Source organism: Aspergillus oryzae, chromosome 2 (genome assembly GCF_000184455.2).
Source record: "Aspergillus oryzae RIB40 DNA, chromosome 2".
NCBI lineage: Eukaryota > Fungi > Ascomycota > Eurotiomycetes > Eurotiales > Aspergillaceae > Aspergillus > Aspergillus oryzae.
Window position 1 is genome coordinate 2,646,790 of NC_036436.1, and position 20,842 is coordinate 2,667,631.

General features: G+C 49.6%; 12 protein-coding genes across 12 annotated transcripts; 8 read left to right on the forward strand and 4 right to left on the reverse strand.

Moving 5' to 3' along the window:
- Positions 1-150: 150 nt before the first annotated feature.
- Positions 151-618, forward strand: AO090003000207 (uncharacterized protein; the record flags this gene model as incomplete). The annotated part of the gene is made up of 1 exon (XM_023234782.1): positions 151-618. One exon carries the CDS (start codon positions 151-153, stop codon positions 616-618), a length of 468 nt encoding a protein of 155 aa, XP_023089869.1.
- A 368-nt stretch (positions 619-986) lies between these two features.
- On the reverse strand, positions 987-2,346 carry AO090003000208 (4-hydroxyphenylpyruvate dioxygenase family protein; the record flags this gene model as incomplete). The annotated part of the gene is made up of 4 exons (XM_001819370.3): positions 987-1,121; positions 1,176-1,533; positions 1,587-1,646; positions 1,703-2,346. The coding sequence occupies 4 exons, from the start codon at positions 2,344-2,346 to the stop codon at positions 987-989; spliced, it is 1,197 nt and encodes a 398-aa protein (XP_001819422.1).
- A 94-nt stretch (positions 2,347-2,440) lies between these two features.
- hmgX lies at positions 2,441-3,781 on the forward strand (the record flags this gene model as incomplete). The annotated part of the gene is made up of 1 exon (XM_001819371.3): positions 2,441-3,781. One exon carries the CDS (start codon positions 2,441-2,443, stop codon positions 3,779-3,781), a length of 1,341 nt encoding a protein of 446 aa, XP_001819423.3.
- A 410-nt stretch (positions 3,782-4,191) lies between these two features.
- hmgA (putative homogentisate 1,2-dioxygenase (HmgA)) lies at positions 4,192-5,699 on the reverse strand (the record flags this gene model as incomplete). The annotated part of the gene is made up of 4 exons (XM_001819372.3): positions 4,192-4,312; positions 4,364-5,014; positions 5,072-5,581; positions 5,632-5,699. 4 exons carry the CDS (start codon positions 5,697-5,699, stop codon positions 4,192-4,194), a joined length of 1,350 nt encoding a protein of 449 aa, XP_001819424.1.
- A 511-nt stretch (positions 5,700-6,210) lies between these two features.
- fahA (fumarylacetoacetate hydrolase FahA) lies at positions 6,211-7,506 on the forward strand (the record flags this gene model as incomplete). The annotated part of the gene is made up of 1 exon (XM_001819373.3): positions 6,211-7,506. The coding sequence occupies one exon, from the start codon at positions 6,211-6,213 to the stop codon at positions 7,504-7,506; it is 1,296 nt and encodes a 431-aa protein (XP_001819425.3).
- Positions 7,507-7,681: 175 nt separating this feature from the next.
- Positions 7,682-8,383, reverse strand: maiA (maleylacetoacetate isomerase MaiA; the record flags this gene model as incomplete). The annotated part of the gene is made up of 1 exon (XM_001819374.3): positions 7,682-8,383. The coding sequence occupies one exon, from the start codon at positions 8,381-8,383 to the stop codon at positions 7,682-7,684; it is 702 nt and encodes a 233-aa protein (XP_001819426.1).
- Positions 8,384-10,313: 1,930 nt separating this feature from the next.
- AO090003000213 (putative C6 transcription factor) lies at positions 10,314-11,309 on the forward strand (the record flags this gene model as incomplete). Its single annotated transcript, XM_023234783.1, has 2 exons — positions 10,314-11,208; positions 11,302-11,309. 2 exons carry the CDS (start codon positions 10,314-10,316, stop codon positions 11,307-11,309), a joined length of 903 nt encoding a protein of 300 aa, XP_023089870.1.
- Positions 11,310-11,361: 52 nt separating this feature from the next.
- On the forward strand, positions 11,362-12,036 carry AO090003000214 (uncharacterized protein; the record flags this gene model as incomplete). The annotated part of the gene is made up of 1 exon (XM_023234784.1): positions 11,362-12,036. The coding sequence occupies one exon, from the start codon at positions 11,362-11,364 to the stop codon at positions 12,034-12,036; it is 675 nt and encodes a 224-aa protein (XP_023089871.1).
- Positions 12,037-12,725: 689 nt separating this feature from the next.
- Positions 12,726-13,258, forward strand: AO090003000215 (protein transporter TIM17; the record flags this gene model as incomplete). Its single annotated transcript, XM_001819377.3, has 3 exons — positions 12,726-12,731; positions 12,802-13,000; positions 13,089-13,258. The coding sequence occupies 3 exons, from the start codon at positions 12,726-12,728 to the stop codon at positions 13,256-13,258; spliced, it is 375 nt and encodes a 124-aa protein (XP_001819429.3).
- Positions 13,259-14,115: 857 nt separating this feature from the next.
- Positions 14,116-15,453, forward strand: AO090003000216 (isoaspartyl peptidase/L-asparaginase; the record flags this gene model as incomplete). The annotated part of the gene is made up of 1 exon (XM_023234785.1): positions 14,116-15,453. One exon carries the CDS (start codon positions 14,116-14,118, stop codon positions 15,451-15,453), a length of 1,338 nt encoding a protein of 445 aa, XP_023089872.1.
- Positions 15,454-15,744: 291 nt separating this feature from the next.
- AO090003000217 (cytochrome P450) lies at positions 15,745-17,474 on the reverse strand (the record flags this gene model as incomplete). Its single annotated transcript, XM_023234786.1, has 3 exons — positions 15,745-16,902; positions 16,958-17,233; positions 17,298-17,474. 3 exons carry the CDS (start codon positions 17,472-17,474, stop codon positions 15,745-15,747), a joined length of 1,611 nt encoding a protein of 536 aa, XP_023089873.1.
- Positions 17,475-19,471: 1,997 nt separating this feature from the next.
- Positions 19,472-20,798, forward strand: AO090003000218 (NADH:flavin oxidoreductase/NADH oxidase; the record flags this gene model as incomplete). The annotated part of the gene is made up of 2 exons (XM_001819380.3): positions 19,472-19,651; positions 19,713-20,798. The coding sequence occupies 2 exons, from the start codon at positions 19,472-19,474 to the stop codon at positions 20,796-20,798; spliced, it is 1,266 nt and encodes a 421-aa protein (XP_001819432.1).
- Positions 20,799-20,842: the final 44 nt, after the last annotated feature.

The following is a 20,842-nucleotide window of genomic DNA, read 5'->3' on the forward strand; positions in this document are numbered from 1 at the left end:
CTTGACTTGGATGGCTGTACTATCGCCGATCTTCTTCCTAGCAGCTTCATTCCAACATGTGCTGAATGTTCGAGCTCCTTCCCTGCACCCGGTGTTGTTGCAGTCCGTGGTGAGAGTGCATCGGCGTCATGTCGCCAATGCCATCGCAAGATGGTATTTAAGCTTCCTGAAGTCAAATTCCTCAGAGTAGGCTCAGCCGCATTCACTTCTCGTAACCAAGCACTGCCAAGAAAGAAGCCAAAGGAAGCCCTCGGCATTGTTGCTGGTCAAGAACTCCCCCGTCGTGGTCGCTGCTCGCACTATGGCAAAAGCTATCGCTGGTTTCGATTTAGCTGCTGCGCCAAGGTATTTCCTTGTGATAAATGTCACGATGCGGAGACAGACCACCCAAACGAACACGCGAACCGTATGATTTGTGGCTTTTGTTCCAGAGAGCAAATATACCGGCCTGAAAACTGCGGCGTCTGTCGTGCAGTTCTCATAGGGAAAGCAGGAAGTGGATTCTGGGAGGGTGGAAAGGGCACACGCAACAAAGTATTGATGAGCCGGAAAGACCCACGGAAGTACAAGCGTCGGCCAGGCTCAACTCCGGGAGGTTCTTCTTCGAAGAAAAAATGATAAGGGTGTCGAGTTGGTTCGTCATATGTGCATGCCAATACCTTGGTGCACTGGGCGCTTTGTATACATAGAAATAACGAAACGAACATAATGTTGCAAAATGAAAATACGATTAGATGCTTCGTATACTTATAATTCACTGTAACCATAACCTTAGACAAACATGCCTTTAAAATCACTAGAAGGCAGCGTGTACATACGAGACTATCACATTCATAGAAACAATTTTTGATATAGCCATTAGAGACGCTAATCTAACATGCGCAACAACTTGACAGAAATACACTTGCTGGAAGAGATGTAGGGTAGGTATCAAGCAGAAGCAACAATACAAAGGCATAAGTCATTCACATCATCACCTCGCAGCCCTAAACAAGATTTCCACGAAGCTCCTGCTCACGCTCAATCGCCTCGAACAGCGACTTGAAGTTTCCAGCCCCGAAACCCTCGAAGTTGTGTCTCTGGATAATCTCGATGAAAACAGTCGGGCGGTCCATCAAGTGCTATAATAATTAGCATACGACCATTACTGAAGAAAGCGGATCTGATCATCATACCTTAGTGAACAACTGCAGAAGATATCCATTCTCATCAAAGTCAATGAGGATATCCAACTTCTGGATCGTCTCGAAGTCTTCGTGAAGGGTCAAGCCGGCCTTCTTCAGTCGGATCTTCACGTCGTCGTAGTAAGTGCTGGGGACCTTGATGAATTCCACACCGCGAGCCTTGAGGTTTGTGATGTCTCGGATGATGTCGTCGGTCAGGAGAGCGATGTGCTGCACACCGGCACCGTTGTAGAAGTCGACATATTCTTCGATCTGAGACTGCTTCTTGCCCTTGGCTGGTTCGTTGATGGGCATCTTGACGATCTCGTTTGGCGAGGCCATCACGATACTCTTCAGAGCGGAGAATTCACTACTCAACTGTTAATTAATCGCCTTCTAGAACCAATAAGGAAAGCTACTCACGTGCAGATTTGCTTGTCGTCGACGGACCAGAAACGGTGGAATCCGAGGGCTTTCTCGTAGCTGCGATTGTTTAGCTCTTGAATAAATAAAATGAGTAAGAATGGAGGACAACTTACTATTCGCAAACCTTGTCCATCTCATCCCAGTCCTGGTTTCCAACACAGTGGTCAATGCGGTTGAGGTGCACACCGGGCAAGAATTTAGAGACAGGGTCCTCTGCAGTCTCGAGGCGGTAGCCCGGGATGAAAGCACCGCGGTAGTTGCTCCTCTCAAGCAGTGTATGTGTGGTCTGGCCATAGGTCTGGATAGTAGCCACCCTGACCTCGCCGTTCTCATCCTTCAACGTCTGCGGGTTTGACACGGCCTTTGCGCCGTTGCTTACTGCCGCGTTGAAGACGGCATCGACAGAGTCAACTTCGAACGCAACATCTTTGACGCCATCGCCGTGCTGCTCCAGGTGGTGGTGGATTTCTCTCAGTTGCTCCTGTTCCTCGCTGGAGAAACGGTCGATCTGGTCGATAGAGCGCAGAGGCGAAGTGAGGATGAAAGTGATATCTCCGTTGCGGACGACGTGAGAGCAGATGCTTCGGTTGCCTGTTTCGAGACCACGGTAGGCGACGCGCTTAAAGCCCATGCGTGTGATGTAGTAGGTAGCGGCTTGTTTGGCGTTGCCTACGTACCAGTGCACATGGTCGTAGCCTCTGTAGCTGGCGAGGGAGTTTCGGTCGGTGGGAGGGGGGCTGGTGGAGATAGGGGCCATGGCTGTTGTTTTCTTGTTCTTGTTATGCTTTGACTTAAGGCTTTTGTGTCTATAGTAATACAAGTCTGATTGAGTCTGAGTTGAGAAGTGTAAAATGAACCAGTCGTTGATGCTGTCTTTATATCAACCACGACGAATGATAATCATCTTAAATACAATTCGACTCCCAGCCGTGGATTGGTCACCGGGTATCTTGCTAGCCCACCATTTCATTGAACCAACACCTACATCGCCTATGAATAATGATGATTGCATTCTTCCCAATGATACATCACCCAATTCGGTCAGCGAGGTGATGGCAACTTGGGGCTTGCGTCGGCTGTGGACGGGTGTTGCATGGAAAGGGTCGGCTGGGCGCGGGTATCTCGAAATAGCCGGCGTGCAGATGACCCTGGGTAAAACATCCGCCACAATGACGATGAAGCTTATCACGGCTTCATTCGCTTTAATTAATGGCACTATACCGTTTTCATTCTTCATCGATATACATAATCTGGTCCTACATAATATCCGCAGTACAACACCTGAGATATACAATCCCTTGTATCAAGTCCTCCTGCTACACTTACTCACGACCAAAATCAAACCATCCTATCTACATCTATACTTCATCAAATCACACAAACCAATTACCTCCAATCAACAGAACCCCAAAGAAAAAAAAAAAAAGAAAAAGAAAATGGACTCAATAACAATCTCTCCCACAAAACCAAACCTAACAACCAACGACTCAGCCGTCCTCCAAGCCCTCTTCGACGCCGAATCCTCCCCTTCAAATGGCATCACAATCAACCCATCTCTACCCCCCTTCCCAGCTCACCTAAACATCGACCCCACGCTCCACGAAACCCTCAAGGCCCGCGAAATAACCATCGTCCGCACCCTGGCATCACCCAACCCGACCCCCGAAACCATCCAATCCGCCATTGACCAGCTCTCCACCCTGATAACAGAACACCCAACCTACCCACCCGCCTACGTGAACAGAGCCCAAGCCCTCCGCATGCTCATCTCCACCCACAATGGCGGCCAAGCAGAAGAAACAGAAACAGACCTCTTCACTCCACAAAACGCAGAGACCGTATCCTCTCTCCTGTCTGATCTGGGCGAAGCGATTGGTCTTGCCACGCCGCGGTCACCGGCGGATCCTGTCTCAGAGGTCCAGGCGCGTTTACTGGCTGATGCGCATACGCACCGGGGGTATTTGTTGCTGAGGTTGGCGAAGGTGAAGAAGAGTGGTGAAGCGTTCGAGGGGACGGGAAGATGGAGCCAGTTGGATGCGGATCGGTTGGAGGAGATGGCGAGTCGGGACTTTTTCTTTGGAGGACGGTTTGGGAACAAAGTTGCTCAGCAGTTGGCTGTGCAGACGAATCCTTATGCGAAGATGTGTGGGGCTATTGTTAAGGAAGCGTTGAGGAAGGAGGTTGAGGGGTGATGGTTTTCTTTTTGTGTTGTGCATGTGTATGTGTGTAGCTTTAGCGTTGTGTGTTCAATGTGGATTTGTTTTGTTGTATTATTAAATGTGAACTACCGTTATTCTAGATTCAACTGGGATAGACGAATTGTAGCGATCAAGGTTTAACGAGAGCATGTAATTCAATTGCTACACCATAGGTGTAGCCACAAAGCCACGGCATCGGCCGAATCGAGGAAGTAGATTTATATAAGTTTGAAGAGTGGCCGTTATGGGTTTGTGGATGTAAGACTCTTATGACGTGAACATAATATGTGAATATAATATTAAATCAAGTATGTCTTATTTAAGTAGACCAGGTATCAGTGCTAAATTGTCAATGAATGTTTACACAATATGCAGTACATCGTTTCCTCATCACGAATGCAACCTCAAGCCTTGTTAGGGTTCTTGAAGTGTCTCTTCAATGGCCGCCAGCTATGCTCGTTATACTCTTCCTGTACCTTCTGGCACGTCTTGAGACCCCACTCAGATACTCCGACCATGAGAGAACTATTGAAATTAGTAAATGAACAATACGAGTAACTCACAGCGAGAACGAACCTTTCGAACATGAATGCCATGCTTCCATCGCCGACCTTCTGCGGCTTCAGTTCAGCATTACTGGCCCCCTCGAAAGCATCGGTGTCGGGACCGTGCGCGCTCATGACGTTATGCAAACTCGCTCCGGCTGGTTGGAAGCCGCCGCCGGTTTTCGCATCATAATTACCGGAGATAAGGCCCATGAACTCGGACATGGTGTTGCGGTGGTACCATGGCGGACGGAAAGTGTTCTCTTGCACCAACCAACGTGGTGGGAAGATGACAAAGTCGGCGATGGCAGTTCCGACATGGTCAGAGGGGCCAGTGAGGACAGTGAAAATGGAAGGATCGGGGTGATCAAAGGAAATAGAGCCGATGGTGTTAAAGCGACCTAGGTCATACTTGTAAGGGTAGTAGTTGCCGTGCCAGGCGACAATGTCGAATGGAGTGTGATCCTGACGAGCGGAGAAAAGGGTGTTGTTGAATTTGCTGTACAGGCGGTACTCGGATGGTTCCTCCTCATCATCGAAAGAAGCCACAGGGGCTTGGAAGTCACGCGCGTTGGCGAGGCAGTTCGAGCCAATGGGACCAAGTTCTGGGAGTTGATAGTGACCTTGGTAGAGCTCACAGATGTACCCTCTTACTGGGCCAGCTGGTAGAGTTACACGGTATCTTGAAATTGCAGTAGTCAGGTTACTGCTGGAAACATAGCGTGGGAGAAGGGCTTACCTGACACCACGGGGGATGACGCAAATCTCATTTGGGCGGACGATAAGTCTTCCCAATTCTGTCTGAATGTCTAGCACACCATGCTGTGGGACAATTAGGAAATCACCATCCGCAGAATAGAAGGCCTCCTTTCCCATGTCTTTTCCAGCCGCGTACATCAGAATTCCCAGTCCTTGTTTCAAGGTGGGGTCTCCGGAGCCTGCGATGAGATGCAACCCATGCACCCAGTCCACAGTCTCATCCAGGTCGAACGGGTTCCATCGCAGCTGATTGGGAATGTGGTGGAGCTTAGTGGTCTCGGTGGTCATATGAGTGTGATAGGAGTCTCCGTTTTCGACCTTGAAGTTTTCGTGGGCTGCCGCGGGGATGATCCTGTAAACCCAAGTTTGTTTGTTCTCATGTCGAGGAGCAGTGAAGGCTGTTCCAGACAGCTTTTCGGCATATAGACCATACGGAGCCTTCTGGGGAGAGTTCTGGCCTACGGGGAGGGCTCCTTCGATGGCTTCCGTTCTGCGAGAGTTAATTCCGCCATCGCAAATTCCGCAGTCTAAGATACATACTCATGATAAGAATCAAATCCAGTTTGATAGGAGTAAGGGTCTGGGTGTGAGAATTTGGTGACCGGCATGGTGTCGATGCCTGTTGTTTGCTGTATATGTTTTTCTTGCGTCGAATGAGAAGTAGTACAGGAGTTTGGACCTGGTAAAAAATCGCAACCCTCGAGATGCGGTGTGTGCCTCGTTTTATGAGACTAACGGCGGTCGCGACCTGCCGGTAGTCACGGACATGATCGCGGGAATTCAAACTATTGCGCAACATTGACAATGCAACCAACAGATCATAGCCAAAGTATGAAATTGCGGGGAGGGACCGCGGAATTGGGGGGCAGCAGAGCTGGCGCGCAAACAGCCGGGGATAAGCGGTATTGCGGTTTGGTTCCGCGGCCACCCATCGGAAATCGTCCCTCATCTGCCAAACACCCAGCTGTCGCAATCAAGAGATGAGGGGCAGACTAAGTCAAAGCAACTTGTTTTTAACATCGCTTTCTTCGCCGTCGGAGCTTTTCACATGAGCACGTCGCTGTGACTACCTTCTCTAAACATTCGAGGTTTCTCATCTCTTCCATTATAACCGGAACAATGGCATCGTGGCTTCAGATCCCTAAGAACTCGCCATTCTCGCTGGCGAATATTCCTTTTGGAATTATCTCTTCAACTAAGAGTACCTCTCGTGTGGCTGCGATTGCTATCGGTGAATATGCGCTGAACCTGAGCACTTTTGCCTCGTCGGGGGGCTTCGCGCAACTGCCTGACTTCCAACCACATCTCAGCGTTTTTAGCCAGCCCACCTTGAACGCATTCGCTGCTCTAGGTCGCCCTGTGCACCGCCAAGTCCGCGAGTATATCCAGAATGTCTTCCGCGCGGACACCCCATTTCCTCAGGTCCTCAAGGATAATGCCTCGTTGCAGAAGGAGGCCCTCTTGCCGTTGTCAGAGGTGACCAACCATGTGCCAATGCAAATCGGCGACTACACTGATTTCTACGCCGGCCTGAACCACGCTTACAATGTCGGTGTACTGTTCCGTGGACCAGAGAATGCCTTGCAACCCAACTATAAGCATCTGCCCGTCGCATACCACAGTCGTGCCTCGTCTGTCGTGCCTTCGGGCACACCTATCCACCGTCCCAATGGCCAGATCCTGGCCAACCCAGCCGCTACACCTAAGCTCCCCACCTTTTCCCCATGCAAGAAATTGGACATCGAACTGGAACTGGCTGCATTCGTCAGCAAGCCCAACGATCTCGGAAAGCCCATTAACATCAATGAAGCCGAAGATCATATCTTTGGATTGGTGCTCATGAACGACTGGTCGGCCCGTGACATTCAAGCCTGGGAATACATTCCTCTTGGGCCATTCAACGCAAAGAACTTTGCCACCACGATCACCCCCTGGGTAGTTTTGTTGGACGCATTGGAGCCCTTCCGCGCCACGGGTCTGGAACCTGGTGACCGGGACTCTCTGCTCCCCTACTTGCGTGAGAAGCGCGCAGCCAACGTTTACGATATCCCTCTCGAAGTCGAAATCACCAACGCGGGCGGAAAGCCAACTATCATCTCCAACTCCAACGCAAAGAACCTCCTATACTCGTTCCCCCAGATGTTGGCTCACCATACCATCACAGGCTGCAACATGAACCCTGGTGACCTTCTCGGAAGCGGAACAATCTCTGGCACAGAACCCAAGACCCAGGGCAGCCTCCTTGAGCAGACCAATGGAAAGAACCCGCTCAAACTGGATGATGGATCTGAACGTCTGTTCCTGGAGGATGGCGACACTATTGTCCTGCGCGGGAAGGCCGGCACAGAAGGAAACTATGTTGGGTTCGGAGACTGCACGGGAACCATTCTTCCGGCCATCAAGCTGGAATACTAAGTTCTAGCCTTTATGTTTCTTTCCTGTTTGTAACGCTCCAAAATAAGTGAGATTGTCTGTCACGAGATAGCTATGAATAAGTATCCAAGAACATATGAGATCCATATACATTCTGTCGTTATTAACCCGTAGAAATCGATCAAGTTCCCCATATCACAAAACACGACAATACAACCTACGAAGATTCCTTCAAGCGAAACTCCTCAGGTGTATCATCCTGAGTTCTCCAATGCGCCTTCTTCACCGCATCCTCCTTCTCCAACCGTTCCGCAATCCGCTGGATAGTAGGATACTCGGCCAAATTCACGCCAGAGCGCTGTGCCCCCCACACAGCAGGAAGCAAACACACATCAGCCATAGTCACAGTATCAGCAACACTGAATACACCCGCCGTCCGTGAAACAATAGTTTCATAAGCGCGGAACCCATCCTCAATAAGCTCCTTTGACCACGTCTCTCGATCGAATCCCAGCGGGCCAACTCGCTTCAAAATCTTCAGGTTCGTAACCGGCTGCACATCGCAGCCAATGATCTCGCAGAGGGTGCGAACGACCGCACGGGACTCCGGGTCCGAGACCGGTGGGAGGAGAGCGTGGGATGATGCCGGGGTGATTTCTTCCAGATATTCGAGCGCGGCGAGGGATTGTGTAATGGTCACCGTTGCGCCCTGGGATGCCGGGCGCTCGACCACAAGGGTCGGAACGGTGCCGGAGGGGTTGAGGGCGCGGTTGGCGGGGGACGACTGCTCGCCTTTCAGGAGGTTTACAGGGATGGAGGTGTAGGGGATTGACTTGAGGTTGAGAGCGATGCGGAGACGGGCTGCGGAGGAGGATCGGAAATATGTGTATAGGGTGATTTTGGGAGTTTCGTCGGTCATTTTGAGTGTTGTTGTCTGTTAAGGTGACTTTGGGCTTAGGGCTATATTGTAGCTTGTAGGTGCTGTATAAGTGGTTTCTTAAGAGGGGTATGTTGTGTCTTGGATGTGGGAGAGATAGACTACCCAAATAGTAGAGTTTCTACGCTACAGCAATTTAATACTATTTGAGGAATATACATCAACGTAACAAATTAATACTGGGTTTAGACTTCCGTTACTGCGTCTCATCCTTGACCACGGTTGTTATTATACTCGATGGTCTTGTCCAAGGCAGGCGGAACTGTTCCGCTAAGGTGATATCCGATTCTGAGCGCAAGAGTTTCCGCTATTTTCCGAGGTCAGTGTTCGTCTTTGTTCAAGGAACTTCGGGAGAGCGGCATCTCTACTGTGTATATTGCTGTGAGGCAGTGCAGTGCCTGGCCATCTGGAGAATCCTTGAGTATAATTTGTTTTGATATGATTGCGGCGGTAGTATGCAATGACATCATGGGCTGTCAGCTGCGGATATACCAACGTTGAGCACATGTAATCCAGGGGAAGTATTATGAGAATCTATGACCTTTTCTTCTTCATTTCTCTTCACTATTTCAGTTTTCTTCTAGCCAAATGTGCATTTTTCAGGCTTTAACACATTAAAGTTACCTAAGTAATAAAACTACATATTCAAAGCCATGTGGCCGCATTATCTTTTTACTTGCACTTGACGAGTAATTAGTAGTAACTTCTTGGTGTGAAAGTACCTGACCCTAATGCAAATAAATTACATGTGATGCGTCAATCCCACAGAAGTTTATGCTTCCTGCGCGACATTGTACATCTAAAAGGGGAACGATGCCACTGTTGGGGTGAAGCTAAAGTAGGGGCGGGTATTTTCACCCTCTTCCTCGGCAACCAGCGGCTATATCGCCAACCACATTCCAACATCCGCAATATCTTCGAAAAACCAAAAACCCGGTTTACTCAGCCATTTGCCTTTGGCTCCTGCGTCCGGCCCATTGTTGTCTCATAACCATAATCAATATCTATCATGTGATTGGTTGATTTGCTCCCTGTGAGAATGGAGGTCAGGAGACAGTCCCGCAACGGACATGCTACATTCCAGCGTACCTACAAGGCATGTCTTGCCTGCCGGCAGCGAAAGGCGAAATGTGAGTTAGGGACAGGTCCGGATGGTCTTGCATTAGGGCCGCCGTGCGCAAAGTGCAGGAGGGAGCAAAGGGAATGTGTGTTCAGTGAGAAGAAGGCATGGGAGAGACAGAAGAAACGAGGTGAATTAACCCGTCCTCCTCTAGGTTAGACCATGTCTAACACCGCATAAGGGCAATCGGAAGAAGGTACACCGTTGCCTGCAAGGGCACGTCCTAGACTATCCAGCAATCCCGGGATCAGTAGGGACGAGTCACACCACGTTTTAAGTCACGGTCCGAGTCCACTTAGCTATGCGGAGCAAAACCAGGATAATGGCGATAGTACACTTCAGTCGTCCCCCACAGAGGGTAGCCAAAGGCGGCGGCAATCCACTTCTACCTTAGCGAATTCTATGATGCGCACTGTGGTGTCTAGTGGAAATGATGCTCTCAACATCCTTTTTGAGGCTGCGGCCGCCCATAGCAAGGAGCATGGCAATGGTTTAAGCGAGTCGAGTACGCCGTCACGAAATGCGCGAAGCTCTACTGGTCGCTCCAATAACTATGAAAGCTCATTAAACCAATCCATTGTCCCTCCCGAGGTCCTGGCCAAAGCAGCGCAGCCCGTAGAAGTCTCCCAAGCGTCTAAAGAAGTCCTTAGTGTCTGGGGAGCATGCCGCTTTGTCCGGATGGGATGGTTCACTGCGAGAGAGGCTGTCACATTTATTGACCTGTTCGTATAACCAGTTATTCTAGTACTATTAAGGCGCCAAACTGACTGACAGTTCAGTTTTTTCAAGAATATGTCGGACCTGTCCCCGATATTAACTGATTTTTATGCAGACCACAATAATCATCGCTGGCTTGTCTCGCATGATCCAGTTTTATGTTGTACTATCTTGATGATATCCTCTCGTTATCACCTGTTGCCAGGTGCAGGTGGTGGGTCAAGAAACTTTTTCATTCATCATCGGCTTTGGCAGCATTGTCAGCAACTGGTCATGCGGCTTATGTTCGGACAGGAGAAATCTTCGCAGTCCAAGGTTCGAAACATAGGGACGATCGAGGCTCTCATGTTAATGTCAGAATGGCACCCTCGATCCCTCCATTTCCCTCCAGAAAGCGATGGCTGGGACTTTGATCTTACGTCAGTTCCCCCGGAGCCGCAAGAGCTTGAGGATTCGTCCTCTACAAATCGATGGTTGGAGGACATGATCGAGCCAGCACGAAGATCAGACCAGATGTCTTGGATGCTACTGGGTTCAGCTTTGTCTCTTGCGCACGAACTGGGGATTTTCGAACTTGACGAGAAGAAGTTGGGTTATGCGTCTGGTTACGAGGGATTTATATCTGGCGAACAGATCAAACTCCGCAGGCAGCGGGTGCAGCGGCTGTTATACGTGTACATCAACCAACTGGCATGGCGAATAGGTTGCGTATCGCTTATGCCGCAAAGTCTGAACCATGCTATTCTAGGGCGGCGGGCAACTAAAGAGCTAAATCAAACCGGCGATGAATGGCTGATTTTCATGGATTCCTGGATGGATCTGACAAAACTGGCAAAATCGGTCACTGATATGTTCTTTCCGACCGTCTCGTTTGCCAGACAGCAACTGCATAGTGGACGGTATATTGAATTGCTGGATCATTTTCGTCCGATACTGGACAAATGGAAGGAAGAACATCTTCAAGTACGATGTATGTGAATCTGGTTAAACCTAGAGTCTAATCCCCACCGAAATAATTTTTGCACCTATAGAACTAACGTAATATATAGCATTCAAGAAACAGTACTTTGATATTCTCTTCATTGAATATCATTTTGTCCGAGTCTATACGCACTCCGTCGGAATGCAAGCAGTGGTGGAGCGGGTGCTCGCGGACAGCGATCCTCGCGCAGAAGAAGTCCGCGCGCTGAACATTGACCCGATTGACTACGAATACATTCAGGAAGTCATTGATGGTTGCTGCCAGATACTACAGAAGGTAATCCAACTGGCTGAGAATGGGGTATTACGATTCTGTCCCGTCCGGATATTCCTCCGTATCACGAGCTCCTCTATCTTTCTGATGAAGGCTCTTAGTTTGGGGACACGCCAATCGACGTTGCGAGAGTCACTGGATGTTCTTGAACGAAGTATACAAGCGTTAAGGTCGAATGCCTTGGATGATATCCATTTGAGCACTCGCTATGCTGCGCTGTTAGACATGCATGTCGCGCGTTTGCGACGGAACCTACTGGCATCGTCAAAGACTGTCAAGAGTAACCAGGGAACAGCCTCGAGGCCTTCCATGGGTGTTTCATCGAGCACAGATCACGGTAACAATACCCCTATGATGGATATTTCAATGTCACAGAACATATCTGATATGGGGTATATCCCGTCCCTCAATGATATCGCGGCCGATGATTGGCTTTCTTTACCATTCGATCCATCGATGGCACCATTTGGTATCAGTAGTGCAGGACAATTCCCTGCATATGAGGGAGGAGCTTTGAACTTTATTTGGAATTTGCCGTCTTGAGATCCGCTCAAGATGAAGCTTGCCACATGACGTGGAACGTATGTACATAAATGTAAACATCTTTCGTAGGTTTTGGAGAAAAATTTGAACCATGGGCTGTTCCAGCATAAGGCCCAATAGAAAACAAAGACAACAAGGTTTTCTTTTCTTATTGCTTTGCCACACCATGTCGAGGCTACGGGAAAAGTCGTAGTTCTTTCATGCACCGCGAGAAAAGTTTGTTTTGATACGAGCGGAAATCGGGGATGTTATCTGCACGTGACCGCATTCCCCCGTCCGAAGTCACGTTTTCCGGGCGAAAAAACGCCATCTAAAAAGATTGCTGCGATCCGCCATCTTGCTCCATCGCCGACCTCATTGTCCCCACACAAGACATCTCATCCCGCGGTTTGACGACTAGAAGACGTTACTTGACGACACTATATAATCGTCAATACATACGCCTTCGATCCCATCCTCCCTCCAACGAGTCACAACCTACCCGGGTCATCAGCAACCGCTCGATCCATTGACACATCGCATCTCACGGACCGTGTAGCTTGTCAGGACAGTAGCTACTCGTGCTTACGGACATACCGCCCGCTTAATTTCATCTACTCGTCTCTTTATCTCTCTTCACATTCGCTATGGATCACTCCAGAGATCCCTGCCCCTGGGTTGCCCTCAGCGACTTCGGTGGTGCTTTCTGTATGGGTGTATGTATCCGAGTCGAGGTCCAATCGCACTCACTTGCAGGACTATCGAGCTAATAAGATGAAACTATAGGCAATTGGTGGTGCAGTATGGCACGGTATCAAGGGTTTCAGAAACAGCCCCTACGGAGAGCGTCGGATAGGAGCCCTCACAGCCATCAAGGCTCGTGCGCCCGTCCTCGGTGGTAATTTCGGTGTGTGGGGTGGTATGTTCTCGACATTCGATTGTGCGATCAAGGGAATCCGTAAGAAGGAGGACCCTTACAATGCTAGTATGTGTACCATATTTCGCGATATACTGGACATGCGGGATGTCCAGTTCGTGGAGAGCCTCTGACTAATTGATGTTCTTTGGTACAGTTATCGCTGGTTTCTTCACTGGTGGTGCTTTGGCTGTTCGTGGTGGTGTCAAGGCTGCCAGAAACTCTGCCATTATGTGCGCTGTTTTCCTGGCTGTCATTGAAGGTGTCGGTATTGGTTTCCAGAGAATGATGGCAGACAACACAAAACTAGAGGTGAGCTTGATCTAGCGTCTTCTTTCAGGATCCGCTTGGATTCTAGATTATCCGCTTGCATGAGTTGAAGCTAATTTGGTGTGTTTTAGCTCCCTCCTGCCCCTCCATCTGGCGACAAGGTCGCTGCTTAAATCAACCCCCAGCTACGATCCCTCCTTCCCGAATCCGATCTATATGCTATATTATTATCACGTATCTCTCTTCTCAGGTGTTGGGTGTGGTCATCATTTCTGGGGGCATACTATAGAGGTTGCTATTTCTATTGTGCTTCTATCCCTGCTCTTAATCCTCTTGTATTGTTTTAGCCTGGTTTGTTGGAGTGCACAGCATTGCATTCGCATGTTCATTACGTTGATGGAGGGAAAAGAATCTTCGGCGCTGGTCTTGGGGTTTCCAAGGCTGGACTTTCTTGTATATTAACTTCCGATAAATGGTATAATGTGATATCAGTCTTCTATACACTGCAGTCTACCAAAGGCGATTCTCAGATGTTCCCCTCCAGAGTCCACTAAAGACATCACTGAAAATGAGGAAGGCCAGGAACAAGAAGGAATTAGATGCATAAGACCAGCTTATCTCTGGTTATCGGCGGGTAAGTCATTCCTTCTAACCCCAGATTATTCCGAGATAAGAAGCCAGAAACAACAAGACTAGTACCCCCAAAGAATCAATTACTCATTATCAGACAGTACAGCCAGCATTCATTCCAGTCCCTCCAATCCAAAAGTACCGACCGAACTCTAACCCCAAACCCTGTCTCCAACCACCCAAAACCTGCATATAAGAACCCGCTTCCCCGCAGCCAACTCACAGTGCTCCATAACACATCCAACACACCAACATCAAGAAAATAGAAGCAATCCAACTTCGAAATGGCCGAGCCCAAACCCAATTCCCAACAAAGGAAACCACTTTTCAAACCAACCCTAATAATCCATGGTGGCGCAGGCGCCCTCAAAAGATCCACCCTCCCCCCATCCCTCTACAATCAATACCAAACCTCCCTGCTCACCTACCTCCGCTCCACGCACTCTCTCCTTAAGTCCGGCTCCACAGCCCTCGATGCCGCAGTCCACGCCGTAACACTCCTCGAAGACGATGAGCTCTTCAATTGCGGTCGCGGAAGCGTCTTCACCACCGCCGGAACCATTGAAATGGAAGCCTCTCTCATGGTGACGTCCCTCGTCTCCGATGATTCTTCCCCCGATTACCCAGGGTCGATCAAGAGGGGCGCAGGCGTCATGGGGTTGAAGAACGTTCGGCACCCGATTCTGGCCGCTAAGGAGTCACTCCTACGGACCGGAAATGGCAGTCAGGACGGGGGCAGCATGCATTCGCAGCTTGTGGCGCCGTATGTGGAGGAGAAGGCTAGGGAATGGGGACTGGAGTTCATGGATGATGAGTGGTTCTGGACGCAACGACGGTGGGACGAGCATCTACGGGGTTTGCAGGGGGAGCCTGAGCCGGTCAGTTTCAGTCAGGGGACGGTTGGGTGTGTGTGTCTTGATATGTGGGGTGGGGTGGCTGTTGCGACTAGTACTGGGGGGTTGACGAACAAGTGGCCTGGGCGGATTGGGGATACGCCGACTTTGGGGGGTGGGTTTTGGGCGGAGGAGTGGGAGGTTCAGTGTGATACTGTAGATGATGGTGAGGGGGCTGATGGGGGAGGGTTGTTGGATGGGATGTTGGGGGATTGTTTGTCGTTCTTTAATAGCAGGGGAAGAAGTGGGGACTATGTGTCTCTACCTATGGAGGTTCCCCTGGAGAGGGGACTAAAGGAGAAGATGGTGATGTGTTCTAGTCCGGAGAATAGAGTCAAGAGACGGGCTGTTGCTGTTTCGGGTACCGGGAATGGGGATTCTTTTCTGAGGGTTGCGGCGGCAAGGACGGCTTGTGCTATGGTTCGTTTTTCGGAGCGGATGCCCACGTTGGCTGATGCTGTTACCGCGGTTGCTGGGCCGGGTGGTGAGTTGCAGCGTTCGGCTGGGAGGCGTTGGGGGCTTACCGGGGAGGGTGGAGGGGGTATTATTGGGATTGAGGCGGAGGTGGAAGTGGATGAAGATACGGGAGTGCCTGTATCTGGGATGGAGCTGGGACGGGGTAAGGTGGTGTTTGATTTCAATTGCGGAGGGATGTGGAGGGCGTGGGTGGAGGAAGATGGCGATGGGAACGATATGGAGAATGTGATGGTCTTTAGAGAGCCATACTAAGTAGAACTTTGTAGACCAGACTTTTATTTGTAGATTTGTGGTGCTATTCTGTATCATTCTTGTTCATGTTTGATGACAGGGCCCGTAGCCCGATAGAGTCAACTTCAAGGCAGAAAAACGAGAAATACCGGAAAGTAATACCATGATAGAAACAAATGCTTTAACCGCCAAAGGAACACCAACCACTTTCATCGTGAGTTGCCACAGCTAGATCCCTGATTCATAGATATCCAAGACAGTAAGGAGATCGACATTAATATACATAAAGATGAATTCAACCGTGAAATTTCTTCACCACCCTTCTATATTAGTAAACTTAGCAAGCACCCCATCTTTAGGGCAGACGGTCGCTTGTTGTCGGATTTCGAGTGGAGCATTGGGATTTTTCAGCTCCATATGGTACTTGCCCACGACGACCGCTACCATGCAAGCGAGCTCTGCTTTAGCGAATCCCTGGCCGATGCAGCTCCGTGGTCCGTGTAGGAACGTAAGGTTAGCATAATTGCTGTCAGCACCACCGTTATTGGCCCGACCAGGGCCTAGCCAACGTTCTGGGTTGAACTTGTCGGCGTCCGGGCCCCAAAGTTCTTTGCTCTTACCGATAATTTCGGGGGCAATCAGAAATAACGTGCCTTTCGGAATGGGCTCGCCAATGATCGTTGTGTCTCGACTAGCACAGCGGATAGTGGCAGGCACAGACGGGTGATAGCGAAGGACTTCATTACAGACCGCGTTGAGATATGGGAGATTATCGATATCGGTAGCAGCAGGCGGCTGGGGGTTCTCCGTCGAGATAGGAGGGAGGTTTGCACGGATCTCTTCACGGAGTCGGGTCTGTACATCGGGGTGCTTGCATAAGACGTACACACACCACTGTAAGGCAGTTGACGTGGTTTCATGTCCGGCCCCCAAGAAGGTCATCATTTGGTCTACCAACTCCTCCTCGGTGAAATTCCCGCTCCGCAGGGCAACCGAGACAATATCAATATCTTCTGCGGTGGAAGATCCACTTTCCCATTTTGCTCTCTTCTGCCGGATCATTTGTCGTGCCACATCTCGGATGGTTTCAGAACTTCGCTCAATACTCCTGTTCCTCTCGAGTGGCAGGTCATGAACAACGGCAGGGTCGCCCAGGAGCAGCGTCAGGAGGAAGATAATCTTCATGTACAATGGGGGTTCGCTCATAAGGTTCTGATACGTTCTCACGAGTTTGTTGTTAGGGTCACGAAGAGATTGAAAGTCATGGTCCATTCCGGCAACGCCAACGATATCGAGCGCCGCCCTACTGGCGTATGCTCCCATCCGGAGGACATTGTCCGTTGGATCAGCCTTTTTCCGCAGGTCCTCGTCCATTACCCTCACCATCTCGATACTCTTTGACCAGAAAATCGGATACATCTCTTTGACATGGCGATAAGCGAATGCCGGAAGGAGGTTCTTTTTTGATTTCTATTGCAAGTTAGCCATAACAGGAGAGATAGTAAGTGTTAGTCTGTGACCGGACCTTATGATCGTCCCCTTCCACGAGGAGCAAGCCATGTTCCCCGGCTAAACGCTTGAGGCTTGCTCTAATGAATTCGGGTTTCGGGAAGTCGTACGACTTGGTAACCAGAATCTCTTTCAAAGCTCGTGGACCCACTGGTAAGATGCGCTCTAGGTTGATAGAGACATAATAGCGGATCAATCCGTCATTTGGCACATTTTCCAGCCATTTACGCATATGCTCATAAGGCGCCTCCAGAAAGACTGTGTCGGAGTTGCCTGTGATCCACGATCGTCCCTACACCACCGTTCATTAGTATTCTCACAGCCACCAGTATTGGTGATCGAAATAGAAGACTTACGGGAGGCGATGGAATTTTCTTGATCGGCGTGAAAAAGTCTGGATACAGCACCCAATTATAGAAAACCTTGAGCAGGGAGACCAGGATTGATAGAAGGATGAAATTGCCGAAGGTTGATTTGGCGATCGCATACCCAGCGATCACGATATAGACCGTCGCCCAGGGAAGTCCCATCATCGTGAGCAGAGGCTGCGGTCACTCTGGAGCCTGAATTAGATTAAAGAGGGATTTTGATTGTCGTAGAGAAAGGTCACGGGGCGACTTCATGGGGATTTAAATAGTCCGGGATAGAACAATGGGTTACAACCGATGGGGAAGGGTTCAGTCATCCATTGAAACCGATATTCACGATGTCTTTGTTGCTGACAGACGATCTGCAGCCCGACCACTGGTCAGTGCGGTTGGCTGGAAGTTACCTAGGTACACGACAATGAAAGCCGTCTCCACCGCCGCGTCGAACTAAATCAATCGGGTTTCAAAGCGACACGATGCGATGCGGATCTTTTTAAGGGAACCTCTCGGCGCTCGTGCTCTTTTATATCCTTGAGGCTTGGAGAACGAGATCCATCGCGGCTCCTTCAAGCAACCGTAACTCAAATTTGAGGTTACCCTCCGAGGTATTTATGATTTGTCGACGTGACCTTTCGGTTGGTTGTGACCTGGACGATGGAACTTGGGGAACTAAATCTAAAGCGAGCACCGCCATTGGTTCCTCAGGAACAGATCATTTTATTCAAGTGGTACAATAGGCCAATAGGATCCTCCCTCATCGGATCCACCTACATGGAAAGGCCGCAAGGCTCAAAATTAGTTCAAGAATATATAATGGGCCTCAATGCTCGCTATGTTTCACTGCTGTTGCACATGGCTGGTGGCGATTGTGAGATTCTTACAGAATTCGAAACAACACCCGATAAACGGAAGCTGCGGGATCTCGAGTTTCACTAAGATCGAATAGTTTTTCCTGTTACACTCCTCATGTCGATCCAGTCAACTTTCAGGGTGAATACGTGGCAGCTGTCTACGAGTCAGATATGAGCAGCGGGCTCCAGAATGAAAGAATTACCGAATGAACAGATGTCCACCGAAATCACTATCAGGTCCTTGCCTCCTAGCTCTCCTGCAACTACTCATATATAGTCTCAGTCTTTGCTTGGAAAGTTTCCTGTATAATCTGGCACTCCTCGATATGTTGATACCGCTCACGGAGGACAAACCAAATATCCTTTCGCGTTACCTAATCTGAATATTTTTTCATTTATTTTAGTTTATTTTCCTCCCCCCTCCTTTGCGTTCTCATTGTTCAACATGAGCTTCGGATACCGCAATCCGCCAAGCATTGAACAATAGGTTAAATGTCCAATGACCATTTAGGGTCTTTCTATTGTACAGATCATGTCGCCCTAGCGAGAGCCACCCTTTCAGAAACCATGTCACCTTTTTAATATTCCATGTTGAACGTCCTATGGCTTAGCTGGATCTCACCCTGATCTAAGACACTCGACGGAAAGCACCACTTTAAGTATGCGTGCATACATGAATGAAATGCCATGATCAGTTATCGATCATTTGGACAGGTGATACTACGATCGAAACTCTATGCAGCCAGGGATGTCGCTAGTCCCACCAGGAGCGGGATTCTTCCAAATCACTTCTCCGCGTAAATAAATTCTGGGTTTAGAGGAGAGTCCAGAATGGTCTAGTGAACAGAAGATTTCCTTCCCTTTAACTGAACCACGGGGAATGTCTACGTTCAACAAAGAGACCATCGCTAAGACTCGCGATGTCGGTTATGGCGTCTTGGCGATGGCATGACCCGTCGATCTTCCCAGCAATTGCCGTTCTATATACTGGCGGTTTATTTTATAACTTGGAATATTATTAGACCTTTTCCATTCTATGCCGAGGTGATGAGTTGTATAATCAATATACTCGGTGATCAGGATCGGTCGATAATCTGCTGCATCCGAGGACTCTGCCAGGTGACATCATTATTTCATCGCAACTCATTGGACGCATTATTAATGCATAGACCCAAATAGACTTTATTAACTCGAAAGGTATTCGATCGAGAGTAAGGACATGATGCCATCTCGACTGCTTTTCCATCCTCGATCGCAGCAGTACCCTCGTCCATCCAATTTATCAAACTTTTCTTCGTTGATTCGAACACCATGACCTCGCGAGAGCTTCCGGATATCGTAAACAAAGCTGCACCCGGCATCTCTTACTTCACACCCGCCCAAGAACCTCCCGCGGGAACAGCAGCCGACCCGCAATCAGATGGAACGGCCCCTCCGAAGCTGTTCCAACCCCTCTCCGTGCGGGGCCTAACCTTTCATAATCGCATCGGAGTAAAGCACCACCATCCCTGATTACCAAACGGTAATGCTGACAATAATTTGAACTGTACAGCTTTCGCCATTGTGTCAGTATTCCGGTGACGATGGTCATATGACAGACTGGCATATGGCCCATCTTGGGGGAATTGCCCAGCGTGGACCGGGGTTCCTCATGGTTGAGGCAACTGCGGTTGAACCCGAGGGTCGTATCACCCCCGAAGATCTGGGACTATGGAAAGATTCGCAGATCGAACCTTTGCGTCGCATCATTGAGTTCGTTCACAGCCAGAACCAGCTGATCGGGGTCCAAATCGCTCACGCCGGCCGCAAAGCAAGCACGGTTGCTCCATGGCTATCCATGAATGACACTGCCTCTAGAAATGTAGGTGGCTGGCCAGATCATGTTAAAGGTCCTACTGATGCTCCGTTCAATGATCGGAACCCTACGCCCAAGGAGATGACAAAGCAGGATATCGAAGACTTGAAGGTCGCATGGGTGAGCGCAGTCAAACGAGCTGTTAAGGCGGGTGCGGACTTTGTTGAAATTCATAACGCCCATGGGTATCTCCTCATGTCGTTCCTGTCCCCCGCCGTGAATAAGAGAACGGATGAATATGGCGGAAGCTTTGAAAATCGCATCCGCCTCAGTATGGAGATTGCTAAGCTGACCAGAGAGGCGGTTCCCGAGGATAAGCCTGTGTTTCTGCGCGTGTCCGCCACCGACTGGCTAGAAGAGTCGAGACCGTCGGAGCCTAGCTGGAAATCAGAGGACACCGTCAAGTTTGCCCAAGCGCTCGCCGAGAGCGGCTACATTGACTTGATTGACATCAGCAGCGGTGGCACTCATCAGGCGCAACACATCCATGCGAAACCCGGCTTCCAGGCTCCTTTTGCTGTCGCCGTTAAACGGGCGGTTGGGGATAAGCTGAAGGTAGGGTCAGTGGGCATGATCGACTCGGCCCAGCTGGCCAACTCCTTGTTAGAGAAGGAGGGTCTAGATTTTGTCATGGTCGGCCGTGGTTTCCAAAAGAATCCGGGATTAGTTTGGGCGTGGGCTGATGATCTGAATGTGGAGATCTCAATGGCTAACCAGATTCGATGGGGTTTCTCTCGTCGTGGTGCTGGACCATTCCTAAGGAAGAGACAGGAAAAAATATAGAGCTAGATGGTACATGGTTCGTGAGGTATACACGTAAAGACCTG